Below are 23,067 nucleotides of genomic sequence, written 5' to 3'. Positions count from 1 at the left end.
AGCAACCCCATGCAACACTACAGGCTTGGGGAGGAGTGGCTGGAAAGCTGCCCTCCGGAAAAGGACCTTGGTTGGCAGCCTGCTGAATAAGAGCCAGGAGTGTGCCCAGGTGGCCAAGAAGGCCAACAGCATCCAGGCTTGTGTCAGGAATAGTGTGGCCAGCAGGAGAAGGGAAGTGATGGTGCCCCTGTACTCAGCACTGGTGAGGCTGCACCTTGAGTCCTGTGTTCAGTTCTGGGCCCCTCACTACAAGAAAGACATTGAGCTGCTGGAGTGAGTTCAGAGAAGGGCAACCAAGCTGGTGAAGGGTCTGGAGAACAAGTTCTATAGGGAGAGGCTGAGGGAACTGGGGATGTGTAGTTTGGAGAAGAGGAGGCTGAGGGGAGACCTTACTGCTCTTTATGACTACTTGAAAGGAGGTTGTGGGGAGGTGTCTGCTTTCCTTTTCTCTCAAGTGAATAATGATAGAACCAGAGGAAATGGCCTGAAGTTGCTCCAGGGGAGGTTTAGACTAGACAGGAGGAAGAAATTCTGTAGTGAGAGATTCGTTAGTCACTGGAATGGGCTGCCCAGGGAGGTGGTGGAGTAACCATCCCTGGAGGTATTTAAAAAATGTGTACATAAGGCACTGCAGGACTACTGTTTGTTACAGATATGGATACATGTATTTTATTGGGGGGGGGGATGTTGGCAATTGGATGCGGTGATCTTAGTGGTCTTTTCCAGCTGTGACAATTCTATGATTCTGTGAATTCAGTGCATCCTCATGACATTTAGGAGAGCTCCATTCCTGGCCATATATTGCTTTGCAGTTGCTAGTGAAGTCTAATTTGGAGAAGTTGCTGAAAACAGTGAAAATTAGAAACAGCAGATCAGGAAGGAGAGGCCTATCTTTGCATACCTTGGGATTTTTCTGTTTTTATTCAAAGGAATTCAGCCAAATATTTATGAAAGAATGGGTGAAGAACAGAACAGTATTTTAAGTAACTCCTTTTCTGAAGGCTCCTCTTACTCTAGCTTTTCTCCTATTGTTGTAGCAAGTATTATTAAGCACCTGATGGCAGCCTGCAGAAACCTCAAAATATGCTTTGGTTCACAGTTCTATTAGTGCTTTTTTTTTTTTTTTGTCAGCTGACAGTTTATAGTTAAAATAGACATATACTAGTCAAAGAAAATCAAGAGTTGTATTGCAAAGAAATTTCACAGTACTTACAAGTTTTCAGGGGTGCATTTCATCTTTACCTGTTGAACTACAAAAAAAAGCACGCAAAAGCTGACTTTTGGCTCATGCATTGTGAGGCCATGTAGGTGTTAAGAATCACATAACTTCTGTTTCTCTACTGCAAGGGGGAGAATGGAAAGTGGTGCTGCAAAGATTATGTGATTTATGCTTTAAAAAATAAATAAAAATTCTCAAGTCAAAATTTTATAAATGTTTGAAGCTGGTAATACTTTGGCATTGCAGCTGAAAAAAATCGGTCCTGTCACAAGGATTTGTTTCAGAGTCCTTTTGTGAATGGCTATGAACTGGATTGGGGTACTGAGGAGAATTATTGCAAAGATTTGGTTGGTTGGTTTGTTGGGGATTTTTGTTAAAACTGGTTTGGGAAGAGAGAATCAAAGACCAGTTTCAGGTTTTCATATTGCTTCACCAGTATTTGTATCAGCACAGAGGAAGCTGCTTGACTGTGTGACAAAACAGGACAACTGGCTGCTTGCTGGCATTGCCAGTTTACACAGTTTAAAGTTGCTGAACCCATATCTCTTCTCTTTTTGGAAACTGTTCTGAGGGCGGCATGGATCAGTGGAGAGGAAGAGCATAAATGTGCTTGCTGAAACCTCTCTGAGAGGCTGGACTTGGACATGGAAGAAGACTAGAGAATGGTATCAATTTATGGAAGAGGAAGATATTTTCTTATGTTGGGGAGCAGTGAGTTCTTGTCTCTCCTGTTTTTTCTCAGCATCTAAGGAGCTGTAGTTAATGCCTAGATGAGAATTACTGTAAAAAGGTCCTAATAGACTCTGATCTTGTGACTTACACCCTTTTGTGCAAAGTGAAGCAGCTGAAGCAGAATAGGTACTTATGATTGTTACAGTCCATATTACAAAAATCTTCAAAAGTTGTGGAAAACACTGCAATAATCATCATGCTTTCATCCAATTTAAGCACTTAATTCTTCCAAAATAACACTTGGAGAAATACATTTTTTTTCCTCTATGTTCTCAGGGGTTTGAATGCACCCCACTTGACACCTACTGCAAGTCTTACTAATCAGGCTAAGGTTTTATTTTATTCTAATTTAAATAAATAGTTTGCATCTCAGCTGAGATACTGAGTTCAACTCATAGTTTCAGCATGAAACTCGAATTTTAAAACTCATTTCACAAAGCTACAATTTATTAATTGTCTGTACTATAGCAATTTGATATAACCTGTTTCTCTGACTGCTTTGCAGTTTTTAAACAGTTGTCATGTATTTAATATGCAATAAACTTTTTAATTGCCTGTTTACTCTTACTGTTTGATTGGATATCACTTTCTTCAAAGCGCTGAAGCAAAGTAGAGCATGCATTTAACATAAGAGGCAGATAGGTATCACATCTAAAAGTACAACCATTCCTGTCCTGTCTTCTGAATTGCTGTAATCAACTCTTAGAAGTTGAGTTCAACGGCTGCTTCTTTGGGTATTCATGAGACAGGAAAGCATAACGTAATATTTAATTCCCAAAACAATGAGAGGAATTTCACAGTCCTCCGAGGTCTTGCTTATTTTAGAAAAGAAGCTTGAGCTTTCCGGCATGGGCTTGGTGTAACGAATCTTTCTTGACCTTTTCTTTCCTCTTCTGACATCTAGGCTATTACAACAGTTTGAGTAAATTGTTCCAAGTCACTTTTTCTACCATCTGCGATTTGCTAAGTGTTGGAGCCTATCTGAGTGGCTTTGTGCCATGCTGGCTTTGGTGGTCTCTCTTGCAGATATTCATATCCTGTTAGGTGCTTTAGCTTCTGGGAGCAGAAAGTTAAATAATTAAGCAGCAGTTTTAAGCAACAGTTAAAAATGTTTAATAATTTATAATCCTTTCATCAGGGCATGAGGAATGGATTTTGAGGAAGTCAGTACATGAGGACAGGAAGTGGTGCTGTCTACAGGCCTGGTACAATCCAGAAGCCTTGACTCCCTAAACAGATTGGTGATGCAACAATCAGCATCACTCAAAAATTGGAAGCTTCCATTTTTAAAATGATTTGCTGATGTTTTGAGGTTGGCAAACCTATAAAGTATAAATGGCAATGGACATATTTCCAATAGGAGGAACTTTTAGTACAGGTGTACTCGTGTACTCATGTAGCACCTTTGCTAACTTACTGGATAAACTTACTCCGAGCTTGCTTTTGCCATTTTCCTCTTCAAGCAGACACTGTTTACTTAGAATATCTATCTGTTTAGATGATCTTCTTGCAACAGTTCTGCTTCCTTCCCTTTGTTTTATGTTGCTTGAAGTTCCTGAATCAGATGCTAGCCATGCACTTAACCAAGAGAAGCATGTGTTCTGATAGGGTGTTAATGTCTATCATGACTAATTCTCTGTGCTTCTTACTTCTTGTCAGGGACACAGATGAAATGTCAGATGCCCAGAAGAATCTTAGAAATCTAGGGCACTGTAGGACTTGCATTGAGGAGCTAATTCCCTCTCTGGTTTTTCTCTTAGTCTTTAGGCCACTCCTTGTCATGTCTTTGCAGTCACCTACCTCATCAGGTTGAGCTCCAGTTCCATATTTAATGATACTGTTCTGGTAAGAGTAACAGGTAGAGAGGGAGAGGTATCAAATAAGCAACTTTTCCCAAGGTCAGCATGAATTAAGAGGCACCAAGTGTTTAAGACAGCATGTCTTAGATGTATAAACAAGTTTTATGTCATTGTTACTAACCACTTTTCCATTTGGGTACTTAGTAGATACAAAGCAATGAAGTTCTGCCATCAGGCTTACTGTCATTTAGTCAGGCATGTATCCTCTGCAAATCAGAAGACTGCTGCTTTCTCTTTCCATATCTTTTGTTCTTTTCATCTATGCAAGACAAAATACTTCTTTTGCCCCCCTTTCTTTAGAGCCTGTCTGAAGCTGCCTTCTTCCTGCTGCTTCTGCAAGGTCTCCAGCATGTTCTAGTTCTTCACACACCTTTGACCAGATATTATGTATGCACCCCTAATTATTTCAGTCTATCTGTTGTGCTTTTGGTTTGTTTCTGGGCGGGTGTGGGATTGCAGCACTTCCTGGCTGAGCTGCTGTTTCAGTGCTAGTGAGGCTTTTGCCTAGGGCAGCAACTTCTCACTTAATGTACTCCATAGCAGCACTCATTGACTGACAGTGTCTGGTCTGTGGGGATAAAATTGCACTCCCTTGCATTTTTATCCCCCATACATAAACGACCCAGGACTGCCTGATACACATTCTTTTTAACTTTTAAGAAAATAACCTGGTTATGAACATGGGTTTTTCTGTTTTGTTTGTTTTTCTCTTTACTCAAAGAGCAAGAAAGCTTGGTGTTCTCTTCCTCCCCTCCCCCCTTTACTCTTCTAGTCAGTATTTTTTCCATTCTCACAAGCACTTGTAACCTTCAGCCACATTCTTGACGCCACCTCTCAGTGAGTGATCCACCCTGCCCTTCAGAAAGTGAATCTTCATTTGTGTAAAGGTTATAGTGCTATTTTCAAGTAGTAAAACAAAAGATGCCTCTTAAGCACTCTTGCTACCCAACATTCCTGATCCTTCCTGTGTCAAGCAAGAAACGTGAGTTGTAGGTGATGACATTCTGACATGTTAGGACTTGTATTTAAATATCACAATACTTTTATAACATTCTGTTATTCTGGGGCTGGGTAGTCCATCTGATGTCTTCCTTTAAACCTGACACTTTTATTCTGTTTGGCTTCATGCTGTTACAAAATCATGAGGCTGCAAGATACCATCTGTTGTATCTGTGCCTACAGATACGGCAAATGTATGAGCTCATCTCTGTGAAATCTTCTGAAAATGTAGACCTCTACTAGAAGGATGGTGTTGGAAAGGTCTCCTGCATCTTGAATTGGATCTGAACAAAATCATATGATCCAACATGCTGCAATTGTGAGATTGCTTCAGTGTTTTTCTGAGCTTACCTGCTTGTAGCCTGCTTTTTGTTCCAGGTTTATTCCATGCTTTGGTTATCTCTTCCATATCTGTTAAATTTTATGACAAAAGAGAAGATCCATCTGTACAAATAGTACTTCCACAACACCTGCATCCCTAGATGATGGTTTTTATTTTTAATGAAGATTATTATTCTTTTAGTTGGGCGAGATTTCCTCATCCTCAGGATTTCAAAGGGGTAATAAAACAGGTAGCTCTTCAGTTGGTATCTCATTTGTTTACTTACTAATCCCAAAATGAAGCATAGCATTCCAAATGTGGTCTCACAAATGACAAACAGAGGGGAAAAATCACTCCTCTCAGTCTGCTGGCTATGCACTTCCCAATGCAGCCTCTTGATACAGTTGCTGCAGAGACTTGCTGCTCATTCCTCTTGATTCTTGTTGTCCACCAGGGTTCTCAGGTCCTCTGTCTCAAGGTGCCTGTGAATGCCATCTTGTATTGCTGTGTGGTGTTTTTCCATCCCAGGTACAGGATTCTGTGTTTGCCTTTGCTTAACTTTGTGAGGTTCTCATCAGCTCATTTACCCATCTTGTCTGGGTCTGTCTTAAGAGCAGCAGTTCTCTATCAACTTTGAACCATGACTTCAGCAAGATTTCTGTTTGCCTTGTGATTTCTCTGTTACAGCCTGGTTTGGTTACAGAGATACTTTAAGGTGCTGTGTTGAAAGTAATGCTACAAAGAAAGGAAATGTATACTGCTTTCCCCTTGTCCACCAAGTCAGACATCTTGTCATGGAAGGCAGTCAGGTTTATCAAACAGCATTTGTCCTTCTTACATCTGTTCTGGCTGTTCCCATCTTTTCTTGTCCATTGAGTGTTTGGAAGTAGATTCTAGAAGGATATGCCATCATGAGCAGTGAGGTTAGGCTGTGGTTCCAGCCTGTAGCTTTCTGGATCCTCCTTGACCTTCTAGAATATGGACATGATATTTGTTCTTTACCAGTCATTAGGGGCCTCCCCACGTTGCCATGACACCTGTCAAAGGTGATAGAGAACAGTCTGGTAATGCTGTTGGCTGGCTCCTTCAGCATGCTCAGGTGCATCCTGTGTCATCTCATGGCCTGGTGTAGTCAAGTTTGCTTTGTTGATTCTTAACTCTGACTTCCTCTACAGTGACACTACACACTCTGGTCTTAGCTTCAGGGAGCTGTGGGAGCACGTGAGCACAGCTTGCTGATGAAGTCTGAGGCCGAAAAAGACACTGAGTACCTTGATCTTCATGTCCTTCAGCAGTAAATCCTCTACCCCACTGAGAACAGTGGGCTCATATTTGCCTCACTCTTTCTTTTACTGACAGTTTATTTGTCAAGGCTCTTGTTTCCCTTCATAACCCTGACTGGTTTCAGCTGCAGCTGAGCTTGGCTTTCTCAGTTTCATCCTTGCATGCCTGTGAGATTCCTGCTGGGTAGCCCATCTCTGCTTCCGTGTTTCAAACCTTTGCATTTTGTGCTTGAGTTGTGGCAGAGGTTGCCTGTTCAGCCAAACTGGCTCTCTGCCCTGCCTGCTTAGTTTCTAGCTAACTTGAACAGACTGTTCTTGTGCTATGAATGTATCATCTTTGAAGATCAACCCACCCTTCTACCTTCTGCAGTAGCTTCCCACAGGATCCTGCCTGTGAATTCTCTGAACAAGCCATAATCTGTTTTCCTGAAGTCCAAGGAGTTCCTTCTTTGGCTCTTGCGGGGTCTTAAATGCCACCCTGTCACAGGAGCTTCAGCCAAGGTTTCCACAGACTCCTGTGTCATCCCTCACCAGTTCTTTTTCATTAGTGAGCAGTAGATCAGAGTGCTTCACTGCTGAGGCTCAGTTGCCTCAAAAGAAATGTTCTTGATGGTGAGGAAACTCCTGGATTGCTTGTAGCCTGCCAGATTGTTCTTCATGGATATGTAGGAATAGTTGAACTATTTATTAGATATTCATTAACTCCCTACTGACAATGCCATCTTTAATGTCATTAACTGTAAATGACTGTAAAGGAATTAACTGTACCTCTAATCCTTTTTTTCCCTGTATTCAGAACTGAGATCCTCTTTTATGCCTTTCTAGGGACCAAATTCCACAGTCTTTGACCCTAAACAAGGATCTTGCAATGCACACTTCTATTCCTCTTTGAACATAAGCATCCACAGCTCTTCATACAATTTAATGCTCTTCCCTGGTAGAAGGGAAGCTCTTGCACCAGCCAGCCTGTTAAGCTTTGTTTTCTTCTTCTTCTAAGCATCCGAGGGGGCAGTGTCAAATCTTGTCACCCTTAAGAAAGATTACATCTAGTGTAATTTTCCATTCATTGCTCCCATTATCTTTTGTCCTTGTAATAAGCACAGAATTTTAAAAAATGTGTTTAGCCAGGAATACATCCACTGGCATATTACATCTACAAAATTAGAGAGTCTAGGACCTTGCACATTTATAGAATTTGTCAGAGATCAGAATTTCACTGGTTTCCCTTACAGATTCCCACAGCTGCCAACAGGGAGGATACTGAAAGAGAGAGCTTGCCAGCAGAATGTTGCACCTGAAGACCTTTGAACAGAGTATTGCAGATCTAGTTTTAAGAAGCATAGAACTACACATGCATTGATTGCTAAAAGTTCCTTGACATGGCCAGCAGTTGCATAAACATATGTAAACTGAATTGATATTTCACATGGAATGAATGAGTGGATCTGAAGTCATACACTTGGTGACCTGAAGTAGTTGCTGAGTTATTTTCCTTGCTCTCTGACTGCTCTGTGTATGACCAGGTTGCACCTGCAGTGCTTTTGTGTGTACTGGGTACTTCACACTCCTGCTTTGTCAGTGGGTCCTGGTAGCACAGCAGCTGGGAAAAAATAATTGTCTGAAAACTCAAGATAGGCATCTCTGGTTCTTTTCATTACCAGTGTCTTCCTCTGTGCTTGTGAATGGATACTGGAGGTGTGAAATGAGTCAGCAAAATCCAAAAGACATTTCGGTAGTTACAGCCAAAGGCAGATGGTTAATGGTTCCAAACAATAATGAAAGGGGCAATTAATAGTGAATGAAAATTTCAAGAATTACCAAGGCTCTAAACTTTTAAATAAAAATAACTTACTTTGACTCTGAATGCTAGTATTTCAAAAAATCCTTGTACTCTGTTAACACATACATTATCACAGCTTTTATTTGCTTTGCTTTAGATGAGAAGATTGTGGAAAAAATCCGAGCTTTACAAATGAAAGCTGAAGACTATGATGTTGTCAAAGTGATTGGAAGAGGGGCTTTTGGAGAAGTGCAGCTGGTAAGAATGTAATGATTTAATGATTAGACAGTTATACAGCTTCAGCTGAAACCTTCCCCAGTCTCGCATGCTTTATATGTAAAAATGCATTGTTATAAAGAGTACTATTTTTGTTGTATCATGAGGTCATTTCTGTGCACAGTAACTGGTACATCTGAGTTTTTTGGTGGTTTTTTTTTTGGTTTTTTTTTGGTTGCAAGCATCACTGTGTAAAAATATCTGAAACAGTCCTATGAAAGTGCATGCTAATGGGGCAACAAAAAAACCTGATTTGCTAATGATTAATAGAAGATTTTTTTCTTAAGATTGCCTACTCAACATTGTATCCTGTTATATCTAGATCTGTACTTTAAAACTTTATATAATAGAGAGAAATTATATTTATAAAACAAAAGTTACAAAAAGTTACATAATATATCCTGCATAGCCTGTTTTTCATTTAATTTTGAATTTTCCCAGGCTTGTAAGTCATACTGTGTGATACATAGCACAAAAATGATGTCAGTTTTGATATAAGCTATGGATACAAGCACCAAATAGATTCCGGGAATGCAGACACCAGAGACAAGTTATGGTGACCTAACAGCTGCAGATCAGTTGATTCATGGTAAACTTCTGTGTAAACATTTTTAGAAGAAGAAAGATGTGAAGCAAGCCAAAGGGGAGCAACTAGTTTGCAGCAATTGAAACAGGTTATCTTGTTACCACAAGATAACAAAAATTACCTTATTGATTGTGTCTTTTGATATGGAACTGACATTTTACTGTTCTGGGCTAATTTTGCACTAGGAAGCTGGGAAAATCATACTGTCTTAGAATTTACATTGATTTTGGAAAAAAATTATTTTTTTACATATTGTTGAAGAATGTGGCAGTATCTTAGCAATGAAGTGTTTATGGGAGGTAATGAAATGTGCAATATGTAATGAAAATACATTTATAAAATTATTTGTATTTTCCGTATTAGTATTGGTAATATTTATTTTGATTGCTGAAAAAAGCCCCTTCCCTAACACTGTTTGCATAAAGCATGGGTACTTCACAAATTTACATGTAATTCATATGGCAGTTAACATTTAATCAGAAGTTTTTACTCGTTTATGTTGCTTTTTAAGGCAGTGTTATCCAAGCATGGCATTTACACAGGTGCTGCTGCAGGGAGCATTGTAAGAAATCAATCTATTCTGGCTTCTTGCTGACAATCACTTCAAATGGTTTATTTTAAAGTTCTTCTGTTAGAGGTTTTTATTCTTACATATATCCACCTACAGGAGCTAATAGAGGTGCTCCTTTTTCATGCACTTGCATGGGAAGTCAGCAAAGCATCAACTTAAAAGGATCAGACTTCCTCATCTATTCATTGGAGGAGAAGATGAAAAAGAGAATGTTCCAATAGCAGAAGTACTTAAAAAATCAAAATTAATTTGTTTCATATGTATACTTTTAAAGATGTGTTTTTCTAAATAATTTTGATTTCTTTGAACATTTTATTTTAAATGTAAGTTCTTTAACTTTGTTCTAAAATAGAAACTTTTTTTAGTTCACAGTGCCATGTCCAATTAAATTTTTTAAGTAGGTGATTTTTTTACAGTGTACATACTGCAGTTAGGTCGTTTGAGGAATCTGACAACCAACTTTATACATCTCATTTGCCTCATCATTGTAATGGAATGGTAAAATGCATAGTAACTTGGTCATATAATGATTTTTTTTTTTCATTAGGAGGGTTTTTTTTTTAATCCTTTAAATAAGCCCTAAATAATCCCCAAAAGAGAAAAAAGCCACGAATGCTTCAACGTGGAGAGAACTTCTGTGTATTCATTAAGAGGTTTTGTGTACTCCATGGCAATTTAAAAGAACAATCTTTTTAATGGAATGTAAAAATGCACTTAGAGTTCATAATGCTGTGTAGTCTTACAGCGAAAAAACTGTGGGTTAATAAATCCAGCTGTAGTTTTGAACTAATATTAGCTGGTGATGAGGGAGTACATACCTACATTTTTTTGCCTCACAGGGTATGAGACAAGTTTAATCTGTTGAGCTAAGCTTGATCTATTTCTGCTCCATTCAGAATGTTAACACCACAGTTGCAGATGACGGATTTGCAGTAATCAAAATATTTTGCAACACATTCTGTGATCAAAATAGAAATTTGCTTCAGTGGAGGCTAAACACAGAAAGAACCATAAATAAAACAAGATTGAGAACATGAGTTAAATTCATGACTGTCATGTTATCAGTGTGTACCATTGTGCAAAAATATTCGTAGCACAAATTTTTTTTAAACATTTGTAATATTTAAATATAACAGATTTTTTTTAAAAGCACTTTAATATGTACCATAAAATAATCATCTATGACCTCCTTCATTTAGTGTTATTCTCCCAAGCTTTCTGCTCCAATATAGCATTTTATTGTGAAAGAAGTGCTGTGGAGAGATTAGTTTCTGGATTCTAGCAGGAAAGGAAAGCACATTATCTCCTGTTGCATCTTACAGCTAGATCTTTTAAAAAAGCCTTGCTTTCCCTCCCATCCTCCCCACCAAAAAATTAAAAAATTCAGTCCATTAAAGAGAGATCAGATGACTCTGGTCTTTGGTGGAAAAACAATTTCCTATAACTCCAGAAATATTAAACTCTACTCTTTAGCTCTTGCCTCTAGCTTTGCTGCATCTGTATTGATGGGGAAAGCTAAGAAAATAGTTGCCAGCTGCCAGATCACTGTTTCTCTTACACAGTGCTGTGAAAAAAAGTAACTGGTGTCTAGGGCAGGCAGAAAAATTGAATTATTTGGCTTAATTTCTTACTTATGATTTATGCAGAAACAGTAATTTATGAAAGCACAACCTGAGAATCCTGTTGTTTTCACTTGAGGAAAAATCCTCTAGATTGGAAACAAATACATTCTCTGTTCCTTCTTCCAGGTCTAATCACGAAGTGCTGTGTCATTGCCACACTTGTGACACAGCAGGCTGACTTGATCATGTGCTAGAAAAGAAAGCTAAAGAAAGGCAAACTCTGTTGTATTTAGGTAGTAAAGGATAGTCTGTCTGGGTGACTGTCTCTTCTATGTGATTTCTTAGTGTTGCAAACCAGCATTTTTACCCATGTAAACAGGTACTGGTTTAGTTTCTTTAATTGAGTACTTTGTTATTAGGTTTAGTTCCCCTGCTACTGCTGATGTAGACTTCTGCAGTAAAGCAAATACAGCAGTTGTGGTCTATAACCTGAAAACTTACCAAGATATGAACTTTGGTACCCTATCTGTAGTAATTTCTTATGACTCTATTAGGCATTTCACAATATTTGTGATTATTTCAAACCTTAGACTCCATTTCACAACTCTGTTCTAGGACAGATAAATTTAGGACAAATAAAATTTTCTTCTATCATAAAGAGATCGTACCATTATCAATACTACATAGTCAGTCTGGTAACTTCAAATGGATATGTTGTTTTCTTTGCCTACAGATTGTCTTCTGGGCTGGATACTATAGAAATTATGTGCATTTTGTGCATATTTGTTTCTTGAAAGTCTTAAATGGATGAACCAGAGTAGAGGGAAATTCTTATTCTTAATGCATTTTCGTAAGTTAAATGAGGCCATGTTACTTGGTACTGATAGCATGAGGGGATTTTCCTACCTATTTTGAAAGTTATTCTTGTGAGCTGCAGTTTAATTTTGGCAGATCATTTAAGGAGTTGGAAGAAATTGAAACATCGTGACAGTTTAATACATGAATAATATGTGCTATGAGCCATTATATGTAGGTTCAAATATAGGCCTGGGTAAAAAAGTGCAGTGGCTAGCAGCTAAATAATAGGCTGTCTCCAGGGGCATGGTGGTGATGTAAGTAATAACATCAGTGGTTCTGGTCACTTGTAGGACACAGTCAGCCTTTGGGTGTGCCAGTATGCTAACTGCTGCTTTGGTTCCTTATTTTCATACAGAGAATGAACCTATCTCAAAATTTTCTTGAGAACTAAATTAGCTGACTAATAGCCTTAGTGACATTATCTTAGATGGTGCACAGGCTGTGATTTCTGGTCATAGAATCACATAATGGTGTGGGTTCAAAGGGACCTTAAAGATCATCCAGTTCCAACCTCCCTGCATGGGCAGGGACACCTCCCACTAGTCCAGGTTGCTCAAGGTGTCATTCAACCTGGCCTTGAACACTTCCAGGGAGGGGGTACCCACAACCTCCCTGGGTAACCTGTGTCAGTGTCTCACCACCCTCACACTATAAAATTTCTTCCTAACCTAAATCTAGATGTCTCCCTGGAGCCTTCTCTTCTGAAGAACCCCACCTCGCTCACTCAGCCTGTCTTCATACGAGAGGTGCTCAAGCCCTCCTATCATCTCTGTGGCTCTCTGAACTTGCTCCACCTGCTCCCTGTCTGTATTTTGTTAGGGGCTCCAGAAATGGACACAGTACTCTGGATGAGGTCTCATGAATCACCTCCTCTGACCTGCTGGTCACACTTCGTTTGATGCAGCCCAGGAGTTCCCCTGCCCCTATTTGCTTTGCCTCTGAGCAAGCATGAGCTTGCTTCAAGCCCTGCTGACTTTTCAAGACTTGTTTTTTTCCCAAGTAGTGATAGACAATTATTCTTGTAAATGAAGGCAGCTATACTAACTACACACCCAGGCAAGAGAACACAACAATTTAAGGAATTCTAAATTACTAAATATATTGCAGAGCTTTACATGAACTGTCAGAGAAAATGAATCCTCAATTAAACAGTATCTTCTTGAGGTTACAGCCTTTGTTCTGGTTTTGAGCAGGATTATAAAAGTTCTACTTTCTGGAATATAGTTTGTGGTGTACCACCAAGTTTTAGGATTTAATCCCATGTGGGATTAGTGAATGCGAAGAAGAAAATGTTCAGAATACTTTTTCTAAAGACACCTTCACTAGACAGTCAATTGCTAATTTCTTAAATACATATTTATAGAGTGCATATAATTACAGCATTTTGTTGCAGTGCTTGTTCAGAGGTTTTTTGATTTAGGTGTACAGAAAGTTGTTTAGTGTTAAATTATGAAAGATGCTAATCCTAAATTTTTTGTAGCTGTATCTTCAGAGCAAAAAGTCCCAATTTCAAGAATAGTAAGTCCATAAATAATCCTGTTTCTCATGTTCTCACCTTTCCAAAGTTGGTTTTCTTTTCTCTCCCCCTAATGCTTCTCCTATTTTGACATGTAATTCCTGTTTGCTTCAGCAACATTAATGTTTGCAGCTCCTCAGGAGCAGGAGACTGATGCTCCCAAATTTGTAGACCAAATAGGTGCTGCTCAGAATCTTTACACTGCAGTTATAATGCACCTGAAACTCTTACAAATGTTCATCAATAAAGCCTATTAAACATTCTTCCAAGTAGAGTAATTAAACTTGGACATTGTGTAAAACTAAGTGGTTGGAGGGTATGATTTATGTTACTAAATGTGAGGATTATAAATATACCAGAAAGTCATAACCACTTGGTTCTGATTTCACAAATTAGTTCACGGTTTTGTTTTTTTACTTTCATGTGAAGAAAGTATGCAGAAACTTAAGATGAAGTTAACTTCTTTTTCTGCTGACTCAGATATCTTACTGCTGAATGCTTCTCACCTTGGTTTCTTCAAGGAACACTCAAGAATGTTAAAAAAACTGGTCCTTTAGTAGTTGTTTCATAAAGCAGCATAAATCTAACAGGGTTTCATTAACAGGGTAATGACTTTTCAGTCTGTGCTTTAAGGATTTGGTTTCATGTCTGTATTCAGATGAAGTTTTGCAGAATATTTCCAGACTTAAAAACTTTTCATTTCAGTTTTCCAGCAAGATTTATGTTATTTTACACCATTTAAATTGAATTTAATTACTACTTAAGAAACAGGAGCACTTATTTTTGTTGAAAGATAAAGTTGGAAGAGGCCGAAGTAGACTGACTGCTTGCAGAATTTCTGAGCTGAATCCAACAGACTGATGGTGTTCAGAATAAGAAAATGTAAACATTTATTTCTCCTTTTGTAGTGGAACTTTTGAAGGGGGAATAGACAAACATTTCCTTTTTAGTCTGTGACCAGAATTATTTAATCTTTTTTAGTGCTCTGGGTGATAAAAAGTAGATGTGTTGCTAAGGTGATAAGGACAGTCCAGTTCTTCAGAGATGGGCAGTACTTTTCTTATTCTGAGTTTTGGGTTGGTTTTGGGTTAGGTTGTGTTTTTTCCAGCAGACAAGTAGGATCTACTCTCATTTTTGTGTTAAGAACCATAGTGAGAAAGAACATTGGCTTGCATCAATGCAGTTTGCACATACCAGAAATACACTATGCTGGCATTCAGTTTTTCACAAGACATTTTTAAAGTTATTTCTCTTTTTTTCATCCAACAGGTTCGCCACAAAATGACACAGAAGGTTTATGCAATGAAGCTACTGAGTAAATTTGAAATGATCAAGAGATCAGATTCAGCCTTTTTCTGGGAAGAAAGAGACATCATGGCCTTTGCCAACAGTCCATGGGTTGTTCAGGTAAGAAAAGATATGGAAGAGTAAAATTATAATAATAGAGCCATAAATCTTTTCTAGTCTTGAGCTGGTTTTGAATTTACATCTAAATTGAAATAATGGTTTTGGTTCAGTTTTTCCTTTTAAAAGATCCATTTTTACAGCATTTTACATTTTGCTGAGTTTGTGTTAGAAACACTTTTGGCTGAGTTAGAAATTATATTAATTTACATTTTAATCACTCCAAATGCATCATAAAATGGAATTAAACATATTTTTTAGATATACGCATAATTATTAGGAATAACAGGGAGGCTACCTTTGCAACTAATTAAAAATAGAGACGTAGGCAACTAGTATTAGGCATGCTTTAAGTTTCAGCTGTGGTTTGGTAGATGGGTGAGTGCACTCTCTTGGTCTCCCGCGGAACAGGAGGTTGTAGCAGTGGTTTGCATGAAACCATCTTCTGTCTGGTTGTCAGTTACTGCATCCCAGCTCAGCAGTAAAACACAAGTAATAGAGAGTTGACTCCTTCAGCTGCTCTTGAACACTGTTGCTTGAAGATGTCTCATGACTTATATCAGCATCGTGTTTGTAATATGAATTATGCCTTTGGGAAGAATTAGTGCTAAATACTGCAATTTGTTGCAACTGGCAAATTAGACCAATTACTAAAATGAGTAGTGAAAGCATATGTTTAGAGAAATTGTTAGTACTTCACTTTGTTAAATAATTAATACTTTTAAATACTTTTACATACATTGCCATGCTTCTGTATATGTAATAAGAAAAGAGAGGCCTTAAGCTTTCCTTATATTCTTCATAACATTTTACCTCAGGTATGCAAGAAATGTTCTACAAGGTTGGGGTTTTTTTTATTTAGATGTTTTGCTCTTCTGAGTATATTCTGTGTTCTTGCCTGTATTCAGCAGTAATAGTTAAACAAATAGCTGGGGTTTTTAGTAAGTTGTTTGGGCTTTTTTGTAATAATAGTAGTTATCTGGAATTGTTTTTGTTTTTCACATACAGTTGAAAGTAAGGAGAAATGTTTGACACTCAATTTTTAAAGGAAAGTGTGTCAAGTATGATATAAATGTTTGTATTTGTAAATGTATTTGTGTGATATATTGGTTAATATGGTCCCATGGGATAGGACACTGAGCTAGTTTGAAGAAAACGTAGTTTCTTAGCTAGAAACTGGGACAGACCACAATGCTTCTCTGTGCCTCCTTTTTTTTAAAAAAAAAAAACAAGTGAAATCAGAGCCCTAGATAATTTTGATATTTTTTGTGTTTTGTTTTTTTTTTAATTAAATCCCTCGAGGACAACAATGAAGGTGATATATAAAGGGTGTAGTATTGATGTTTTTTGTATGTTATATTATCTTTACATGTGAGAATACAGAATCTATTTTGACTTTAGACTTTAATGATCAAATGCATTATCATTACTCTGTGTATGTACTGTCCATTTGTGAAAACAAGCATAGTGCAATATATATATATGTATTATAATATGTGTTTATTTTTCAGGTCTTCTGTCACTATTGTACAATAAATTTTAATCTCAAAGTCAAATCTCCTTACTAGCATTACTGCCTTTCATATTTCCTCATTCTCCATGATCTCCCTATATTTTATTCCCTGCTTTCCTCACATTCCCTCTGAATTTGATGTGGGTGAATTTGAGGTGGTCATTGAATATTCAATAGTAATGCATGGTGGTGTCGTGGGCCATTTTCAGATGTGATGAATTCTGGGTCAAATCTATCAAACTTCAACACTCTAGATGATTTTAAAGAGCTTAAACTTCCTTACAGTGTTGTACCAGTAGGAAATATGCTAACTGCAACCAAACCAGACTGTTACTTTGTTTTTAATGATTTTTTTTCTTTTAAATTGCTACAGTTGTAATTAGAATTAATTTTTTTCTTTCTTATTTCAGCATACTTGTTGAATTAGGACAAAATCAGTAATGACCAGTGTTTTTCTAAATATGTACAGAAATGAAGAGATTTATAACATAAGAAATTTAGAAACAGTCTAAGATGCTATTCACTGTTGAGCTGTTTTCAATACATGAGTCTCCTTTTTCAGACGTAATATTTTGAGTTTTGACTCAGTAGTACTGTTTAATGCCAAGAAGCATGGGTATATAGCAGTCCACACAAATAAAATAATCAGGCAGTCTTCGCTTTCTTAAAAATGAAAATTAGGGGCTTTTGAAATTCAGTAAATTTCAAGGTACTGTCATAATTAACAGAAAATGTAGATTATCTGAATATAAAAAGTGAAGTTACTTTAATTAGTCTTGAAACTACATGTTTTGGTTTGAGGAAGCTTCAAGGTAAAATGCTTTATTCTTTTCCCTAGGTGTCTCTGAAAAGTAATTACTCTTCTTTTGCTTTCCTTTCTTTTTAATGTTGCAGCTATTTTGTGCCTTTCAAGATGACAAATACTTGTACATGGTAATGGAATACATGCCTGGTGGAGATCTTGTAAACCTTATGAGCAATTATGATGTGCCTGAGAAATGGGCCAAGTTCTATACAGCTGAAGTTGTTCTTGCTCTTGATGCAATTCACTCCATGGGCTTGATACACAGAGATGTGAAGCCTGATAATATGCTTTTAGATAAATATGGGCATCTGAAGCTGGCAGATTTTGGCACTTGCATGAAAATGGATGAAGTAAGTATGCAACTGAATATTTTGTCATCTATAAAACTGTAAATATAAGGTTATTTTCTTCTGAATTATAGTACCCAAAGGTATAGTCATCAAATAGTCCACGTGCTTGGAAACCTGTTCCTTTTCTCCTAGTTTTAAATACAAGGATACTTTAAATAGTGTAACCTTGTCTATAATAAACTCTTCTGGCTCATGGAAGGAGGAAGTAAACTTACTTTTTGTTATTTTTGAGAGCATGCGTGTTTATGAATTTTTGAGGTGGTTTTTTTTTGGGGGGGTGGTGGTTGCCAAATGTCTGAAAAGCTTAAAAGCTCAGTTTCAACATTAGTAACCTTGGAACAGTTCATAAAACTGACATTTCTCTCTGAGTGAAATTATTTTATAAGCAAGATAACAGTACCTCTTTTTTTACTCTAATTGTTCTCATAGCATCCTCTAGTGGTCGTTAAATGAGGTCACAGTAAGACATCAGTCATGTGTCTATTGATTAAAATTTATGCTAGGTATTCAGCAAGATGTCATACATTTTAATTTGTCAGATGTTACCATATACAGCCAAATACTCTGTTTTCATTAAATATTTGGTGGTTTTGAACAGCTTGTAGTGCTTTAAAAATAAAGCTACCTTTTGTAGTTTGCACTTATAAAATCTTCCCTGAAAAACATTGTTATGCTGTAATTTACACAATATATTCTGCCTTTTGTAAGAGATTCTTAAAAATTATATGTGTATGTTATCATTTGCAAGGCCTTTGAAAGGTTTATGTAATAATGTTGGGAAGGATGATCCTTTTAAGCCTATTTGCTTTAATGTGTTACGTTTTTTGTAATGAATTGTTCAGGCACTGCTTGGTATAAACTCTTCAATCTTCTTAATTTGCATTTACATCATGAAGTTATGTCTCTGCAACTGTGTGTAGAAGTACTGTCTCTGGTTTGGGTTTTTTTCATTCCTATGACAGCCCACTACCTTCACTGAATAGCTATAGCTGTTTATAGAGGTTCAGTAGTCTGCTGCCTTTTGCTGATACTGTAGTTGGTATTCTAAATGAAATTTTAAATTTGATGTTTTACTGATCTGTATTTTAAGAGACAGCATTTACCTTAAAGCAGAAAATTAGTAGTGTTACGTGATGTCATCTTAATTGAGACCTTAAAAGAATTAATTTTGGTTTATAGCTAATAGACTGTAAGTCTTAAGGGAATCTGATTTCATCAGAACAGACTATTAAAAAACATCAGAATGTTTGTAGTATGAATCTACAAAAAAAGGAGTGAATCCTGTATGCTATTTTAGGGATCTCAGGATCTCAGACATGATGATCCAAGACCTTTTTTTTTTTTTTTTCTTTTCTTTTTTTCATTGTTGTTAAAAGGATGGAATACTAAAATGTGTTTAATCATTTTATAAATATGAGAAGTGTGTGCGTGTTTTTCCTAAAGAGTTTTAAGTGACCTCCAGTATAGACTGGGCTTCATCAATGAACCAGTGATCTCCTGAAGAAGTTAATTTTTAACAGATTACATTTTGAGTTCTCTGTGTTTTTCATACTCAGTGGAATGGCAAACATTTTTTATACAGGAAGCTTTAGAAGTTGAGAGGTTCTGGATTGTCTCCAAATCTCATGCTACTTCTTACAAAACATGAACGCATCCCAGCTGTGTAAATATAATATTGAAGTTGGCAGGATGATTTCTACAAAATATATGCTTACCCAACACATATTTTTTGTAATTTGGAGTTCTTTTAGCAGTTGTGCACATTAGCATCTTTATTATGCTGTTGAGAACCCAGGAAAATTCTGCTGCAATTTGGTGAGACACTTTTCTGACCTCTGCAGTGGAATTGAACTCAATGTCCTCTTAAGTCTTCCAGGCCAGTCCAGACGCTTGGAGCAGAATTCCTCCTTTTCAGTGTGTGGAAAGAATTGCCAAGTGTTTAAGTGATCTTTTCCAAAATAAAAGGTTGTTTGTGTAACTCACTTATGATGGTTTTGGGGTTTTCGGGTTGGGTTTTTTTTGTTGTGTTGTGGTTTTTTGTTTGTTTTTGCTTCCTTTTTAAAAAATCTATAGCAAGGTGAATATTTCTATAATTGAATAAAGAATGGAGCTGGCCTGAAATGTTTAGTAGGAATTGTAGTTCCCTTTTGGTATTTAGGTATGACAAGACAGCCCAGGGCAAGTGTCACCAGACACTTCTTAAGGTTTTTTGTTAGAACCTAGGTAGTAGCATGGTAGTTTTGTAGATCTGGGAACTCTTGGTGCTACCAACCTCAGTACATAATGCTGTCTGGTGCTAATTTAGCTTTTAGAAGAGCACAGCTTTAGAGATATCTGTTGAAAAGAGAGGTGACCAAAAGAAGAGATGTTTACTGTTTGGAATTATCATCTCAGTTCAGCTGAAAGAAGGAACATTTTCCTCTTTTCAGAACTCATTTCTTATTGAAGCTCATCCAAGATTCTTCTGGATCCTTCTTGCTTCAGTTCATTGCCTGCAACATGCTGTGCACACCCGGGTGCAGTGTTAACACCTGATCTGAGCTATCCTCATACTCAGGTTGCTCCAGCTCTTGGCTGCTGAAAAGAGTTTCATGAGGGAGTGAAAGCCTGATTCAGTGGATAGGTATTGGTTGGGCAATCACATCTAGAGGGTAGTGGTCAATAACTCAATGTCCAGGCCTGTATTGATAGGATGAGGGATAATGGTCTTGAACTAACAAAATATAGTTTTATATTAGATATGAGGAAGAAATTTTTACAGTTAGGGTAGTGAGACACTGGAACAGGATGCCCAAAGAAGCAGTAGATGCTCCATCCCTCCAAACATTCAAAGTTGGATGGGGCTCAGCAACCCAGTGGAGTTGAAGATGTGCAAGTGGATTGCACTTGATTATCTTGTGAAGGGACCCTCCAACCCAGTCCAGTCTGTGACTTTAAGCCTTGGAGTGACAGCGAATAATTCAAGTCTGGTGGAGATTCTTCTGAGGATGAAAACTGAACAGCTTTGTCTGCAGCAATATAATAATTCTGAATCATAATAGGGAATGCAACACTCTCAACACCAAGTTGTCATAAGCTGTGAGAACAGGCTATGTGTCATGGACAGCCTATTTTAAAATTCTTCACTGCAGTTCTCTCACATCCCTGCAGAACCCTCCCTGGATATGAAGTTCCAGGGTCCACTTAGATCATATTTGAATAAGGAGAGAAGTCCCAGGTAAAACACTGGCCTGAGTGTTTTTTCCCATCCAAAAGGGAAGTAATGCTGTAGTAAGTAATGCTGTAGTAATGCTGTAGTTAGTATGCTACTCAAGCATAAAACATAGGCTTAGCATTTGAAAGACAGGAGTAACACTTTGTCCAGAGAGAAAACCGCACCCTTTAGAGCTCTTCAGATGCTGCAGTACAGAAGGCAGAGTCATCATGCAGAATGTAGGGACTGTCAGGATGCCATGTGCTGCACAGAGAAGACTTTCCTGTTCACTTGGCTTTGATGCCAGAGAGCAGAGAAGCTAGTCTGGCTGTGGCATTAAGAGTACCCAGTGCTTAAAAATACATACAGAGCAACCTCCAAGTTCTTTGAAGGAACAAGTGTGTAAATGAGAGGAGCAGTATCTAGGAGTATTATATTCAGGTGATAGTGGACCAGCCTCCCAAGGGACATGGTAGAATCAAATAGTGTTTACTGCCATGTACTAGATTCATTTTTGAGTGTTCTCAGCTTTAGATTTCTAGGGCCTTTGGTCTTTAGTTTGCTTCTTAGTGTTCATCTGTATTATTCTTGGTCCAAAGAATGCATTAGGTCTTTTGAAAAGATATAACTTAATTTTCTTATTCCAGGATGGTCAAGCTATGTGTTGCCTGGTATAGAAAGCAGAAGTTAACTTGCTCTTCATTATGGAACTGAGAAGTTAAAACTTCCTTTAGGTTTCAGCTTGAGCATGGAGTTGTAGAAGAAGACAGGTATTTGCCAGGAGGACATTGGGAAGTACTTCTTAGGTCTCTGCAGTATTTAGTCATCACTTTAGCTTTTGCCTACCAGTTCATGGCTGTCCAGGATTCTGGTTTAAGAATAAAAGCTTTTGGCTGTCCATATTATGTGTGAAAGGAAAGCTTGTAATCCAGTGTCTTAATTTTTACATGTCAATACTGTTCCGAAAGCAAAATGTTTATCCTGTCTGTAAATGTGTATTTTGACTTCAGTAGTTGCCACTAATATTCTGTATTAATATTCAGCAAAAACTGATGGCAAAGTGCATTAAGAATTTCATAAGATGACTTAGGAAAGACTTGATGTTGAAGAGGAGTGTATTTTTGGTATTTCTCTAACTTCATTCATCCGTCTGTTCTTTCTGGAATGAATGCAGTGGATTTGATTAAAGGAAACAGGGCTTATAAGTCTGAACTAGAATGCTGGCAGATCTGATGATGGTTCTGCATCACTTAGCATCTGCATTTTTAGTCTCTCAGTGTGAAACCATTCCTTAAGAGAATCATTCAGTTGAAACAAAAAATCCCTGTTAATAAACATCAGTGAGGTGGTCGTATTTTACCTTACTTTTTTATGACACTTTGCTGTAACAGAAATTGCTATTCTTTATAGTTTTTCCCTACGTTTAAAAAAATAACGAGGTGTGACTAAATATTTATCTGTTGTATCTGAATTAGACAAAACTGTTATGTGGGGCCCAGAACTCATAGCTTGTCAGTTATTCTGAAGTTTGTCCCTGACTTAAGTGAAATAAGGATGTGGAGTATAGGGTCATATTGAAACTAATGGTGAAAATAATAGAGTTGTTCAGTTTTTGAAAGATGCAGTCAAGAAAATCTTCTATGGAGTAGGCAGGGGAGAGCACATTATCAGGAACTGTTATTTCATTCCATGTTGCTTCTGGAATAAAAAACTGAAACTTCCCTACTCATTCTCAAGTATTTTGGGCTATATTTTTTGTTTTTCTGTTCTACTGATAGACTAGTTGTTTAAAGACTGAGAAGTGTTTTTATTTGAGCTGTTTGCATTCCCATTGTTGCACAGACGGGTATGGTGCGCTGCGATACAGCTGTGGGGACCCCCGACTACATATCCCCTGAAGTCCTGAAGTCCCAAGGGGGTGATGGTTACTATGGACGGGAATGTGACTGGTGGTCTGTAGGAGTTTTCCTTTTTGAGATGCTCGTTGGTAAGTAGGGATTTCTTCTGCTCATGAGATCACTGTCGAGCCTTGACTATGCCCTTAGCTGTACTTGGCTGCATGGAGGGTGGTTGTACCTCACCTTACAGCTTCTGACTTTTGGCTGTTGTTTTATTCCTGTTCCCTTTGTGCTTTGTTGCTCGTGTTCTGTGACAGCTCAGCTTAAAAACTAATTCTTAGAATACTTTTAACAGGGGTCAGCTTCCTCACCATCTCATGCAGGCTTGTGCCACCTCAGGG

At 37.7% G+C, this 23,067-nt stretch overlaps 1 protein-coding gene across 4 annotated transcripts in view; it reads left to right on the top strand.

Annotated features, from left to right (window-relative positions):
• Positions 1-23,067, top strand: part of ROCK2 (Rho associated coiled-coil containing protein kinase 2) — a 96,560-nt gene that overhangs the window by 41,786 nt on the left and 31,707 nt on the right. For all 4 annotated transcript variants that reach the window (XM_071741915.1, XM_071741913.1, XM_071741914.1 and 1 more), the window contains exons 3-6: positions 8,352-8,452; positions 14,833-14,970; positions 17,375-17,635; positions 22,671-22,815. In XM_071741915.1, coding sequence (XP_071598016.1) covers positions 8,352-8,452; positions 14,833-14,970; positions 17,375-17,635; positions 22,671-22,815 — 645 coding nt within the window. The remainder of the gene's footprint in view (positions 1-8,351; positions 8,453-14,832; positions 14,971-17,374; positions 17,636-22,670; positions 22,816-23,067) is intronic.

The sequence above is a fragment of the Heliangelus exortis genome, chromosome 3 (assembly GCF_036169615.1).
Source record: "Heliangelus exortis chromosome 3, bHelExo1.hap1, whole genome shotgun sequence".
Taxonomy (NCBI): Eukaryota; Metazoa; Chordata; class Aves; order Apodiformes; family Trochilidae; genus Heliangelus; species Heliangelus exortis.
This window is presented reverse-complemented; position numbering and strand designations above follow the sequence as displayed.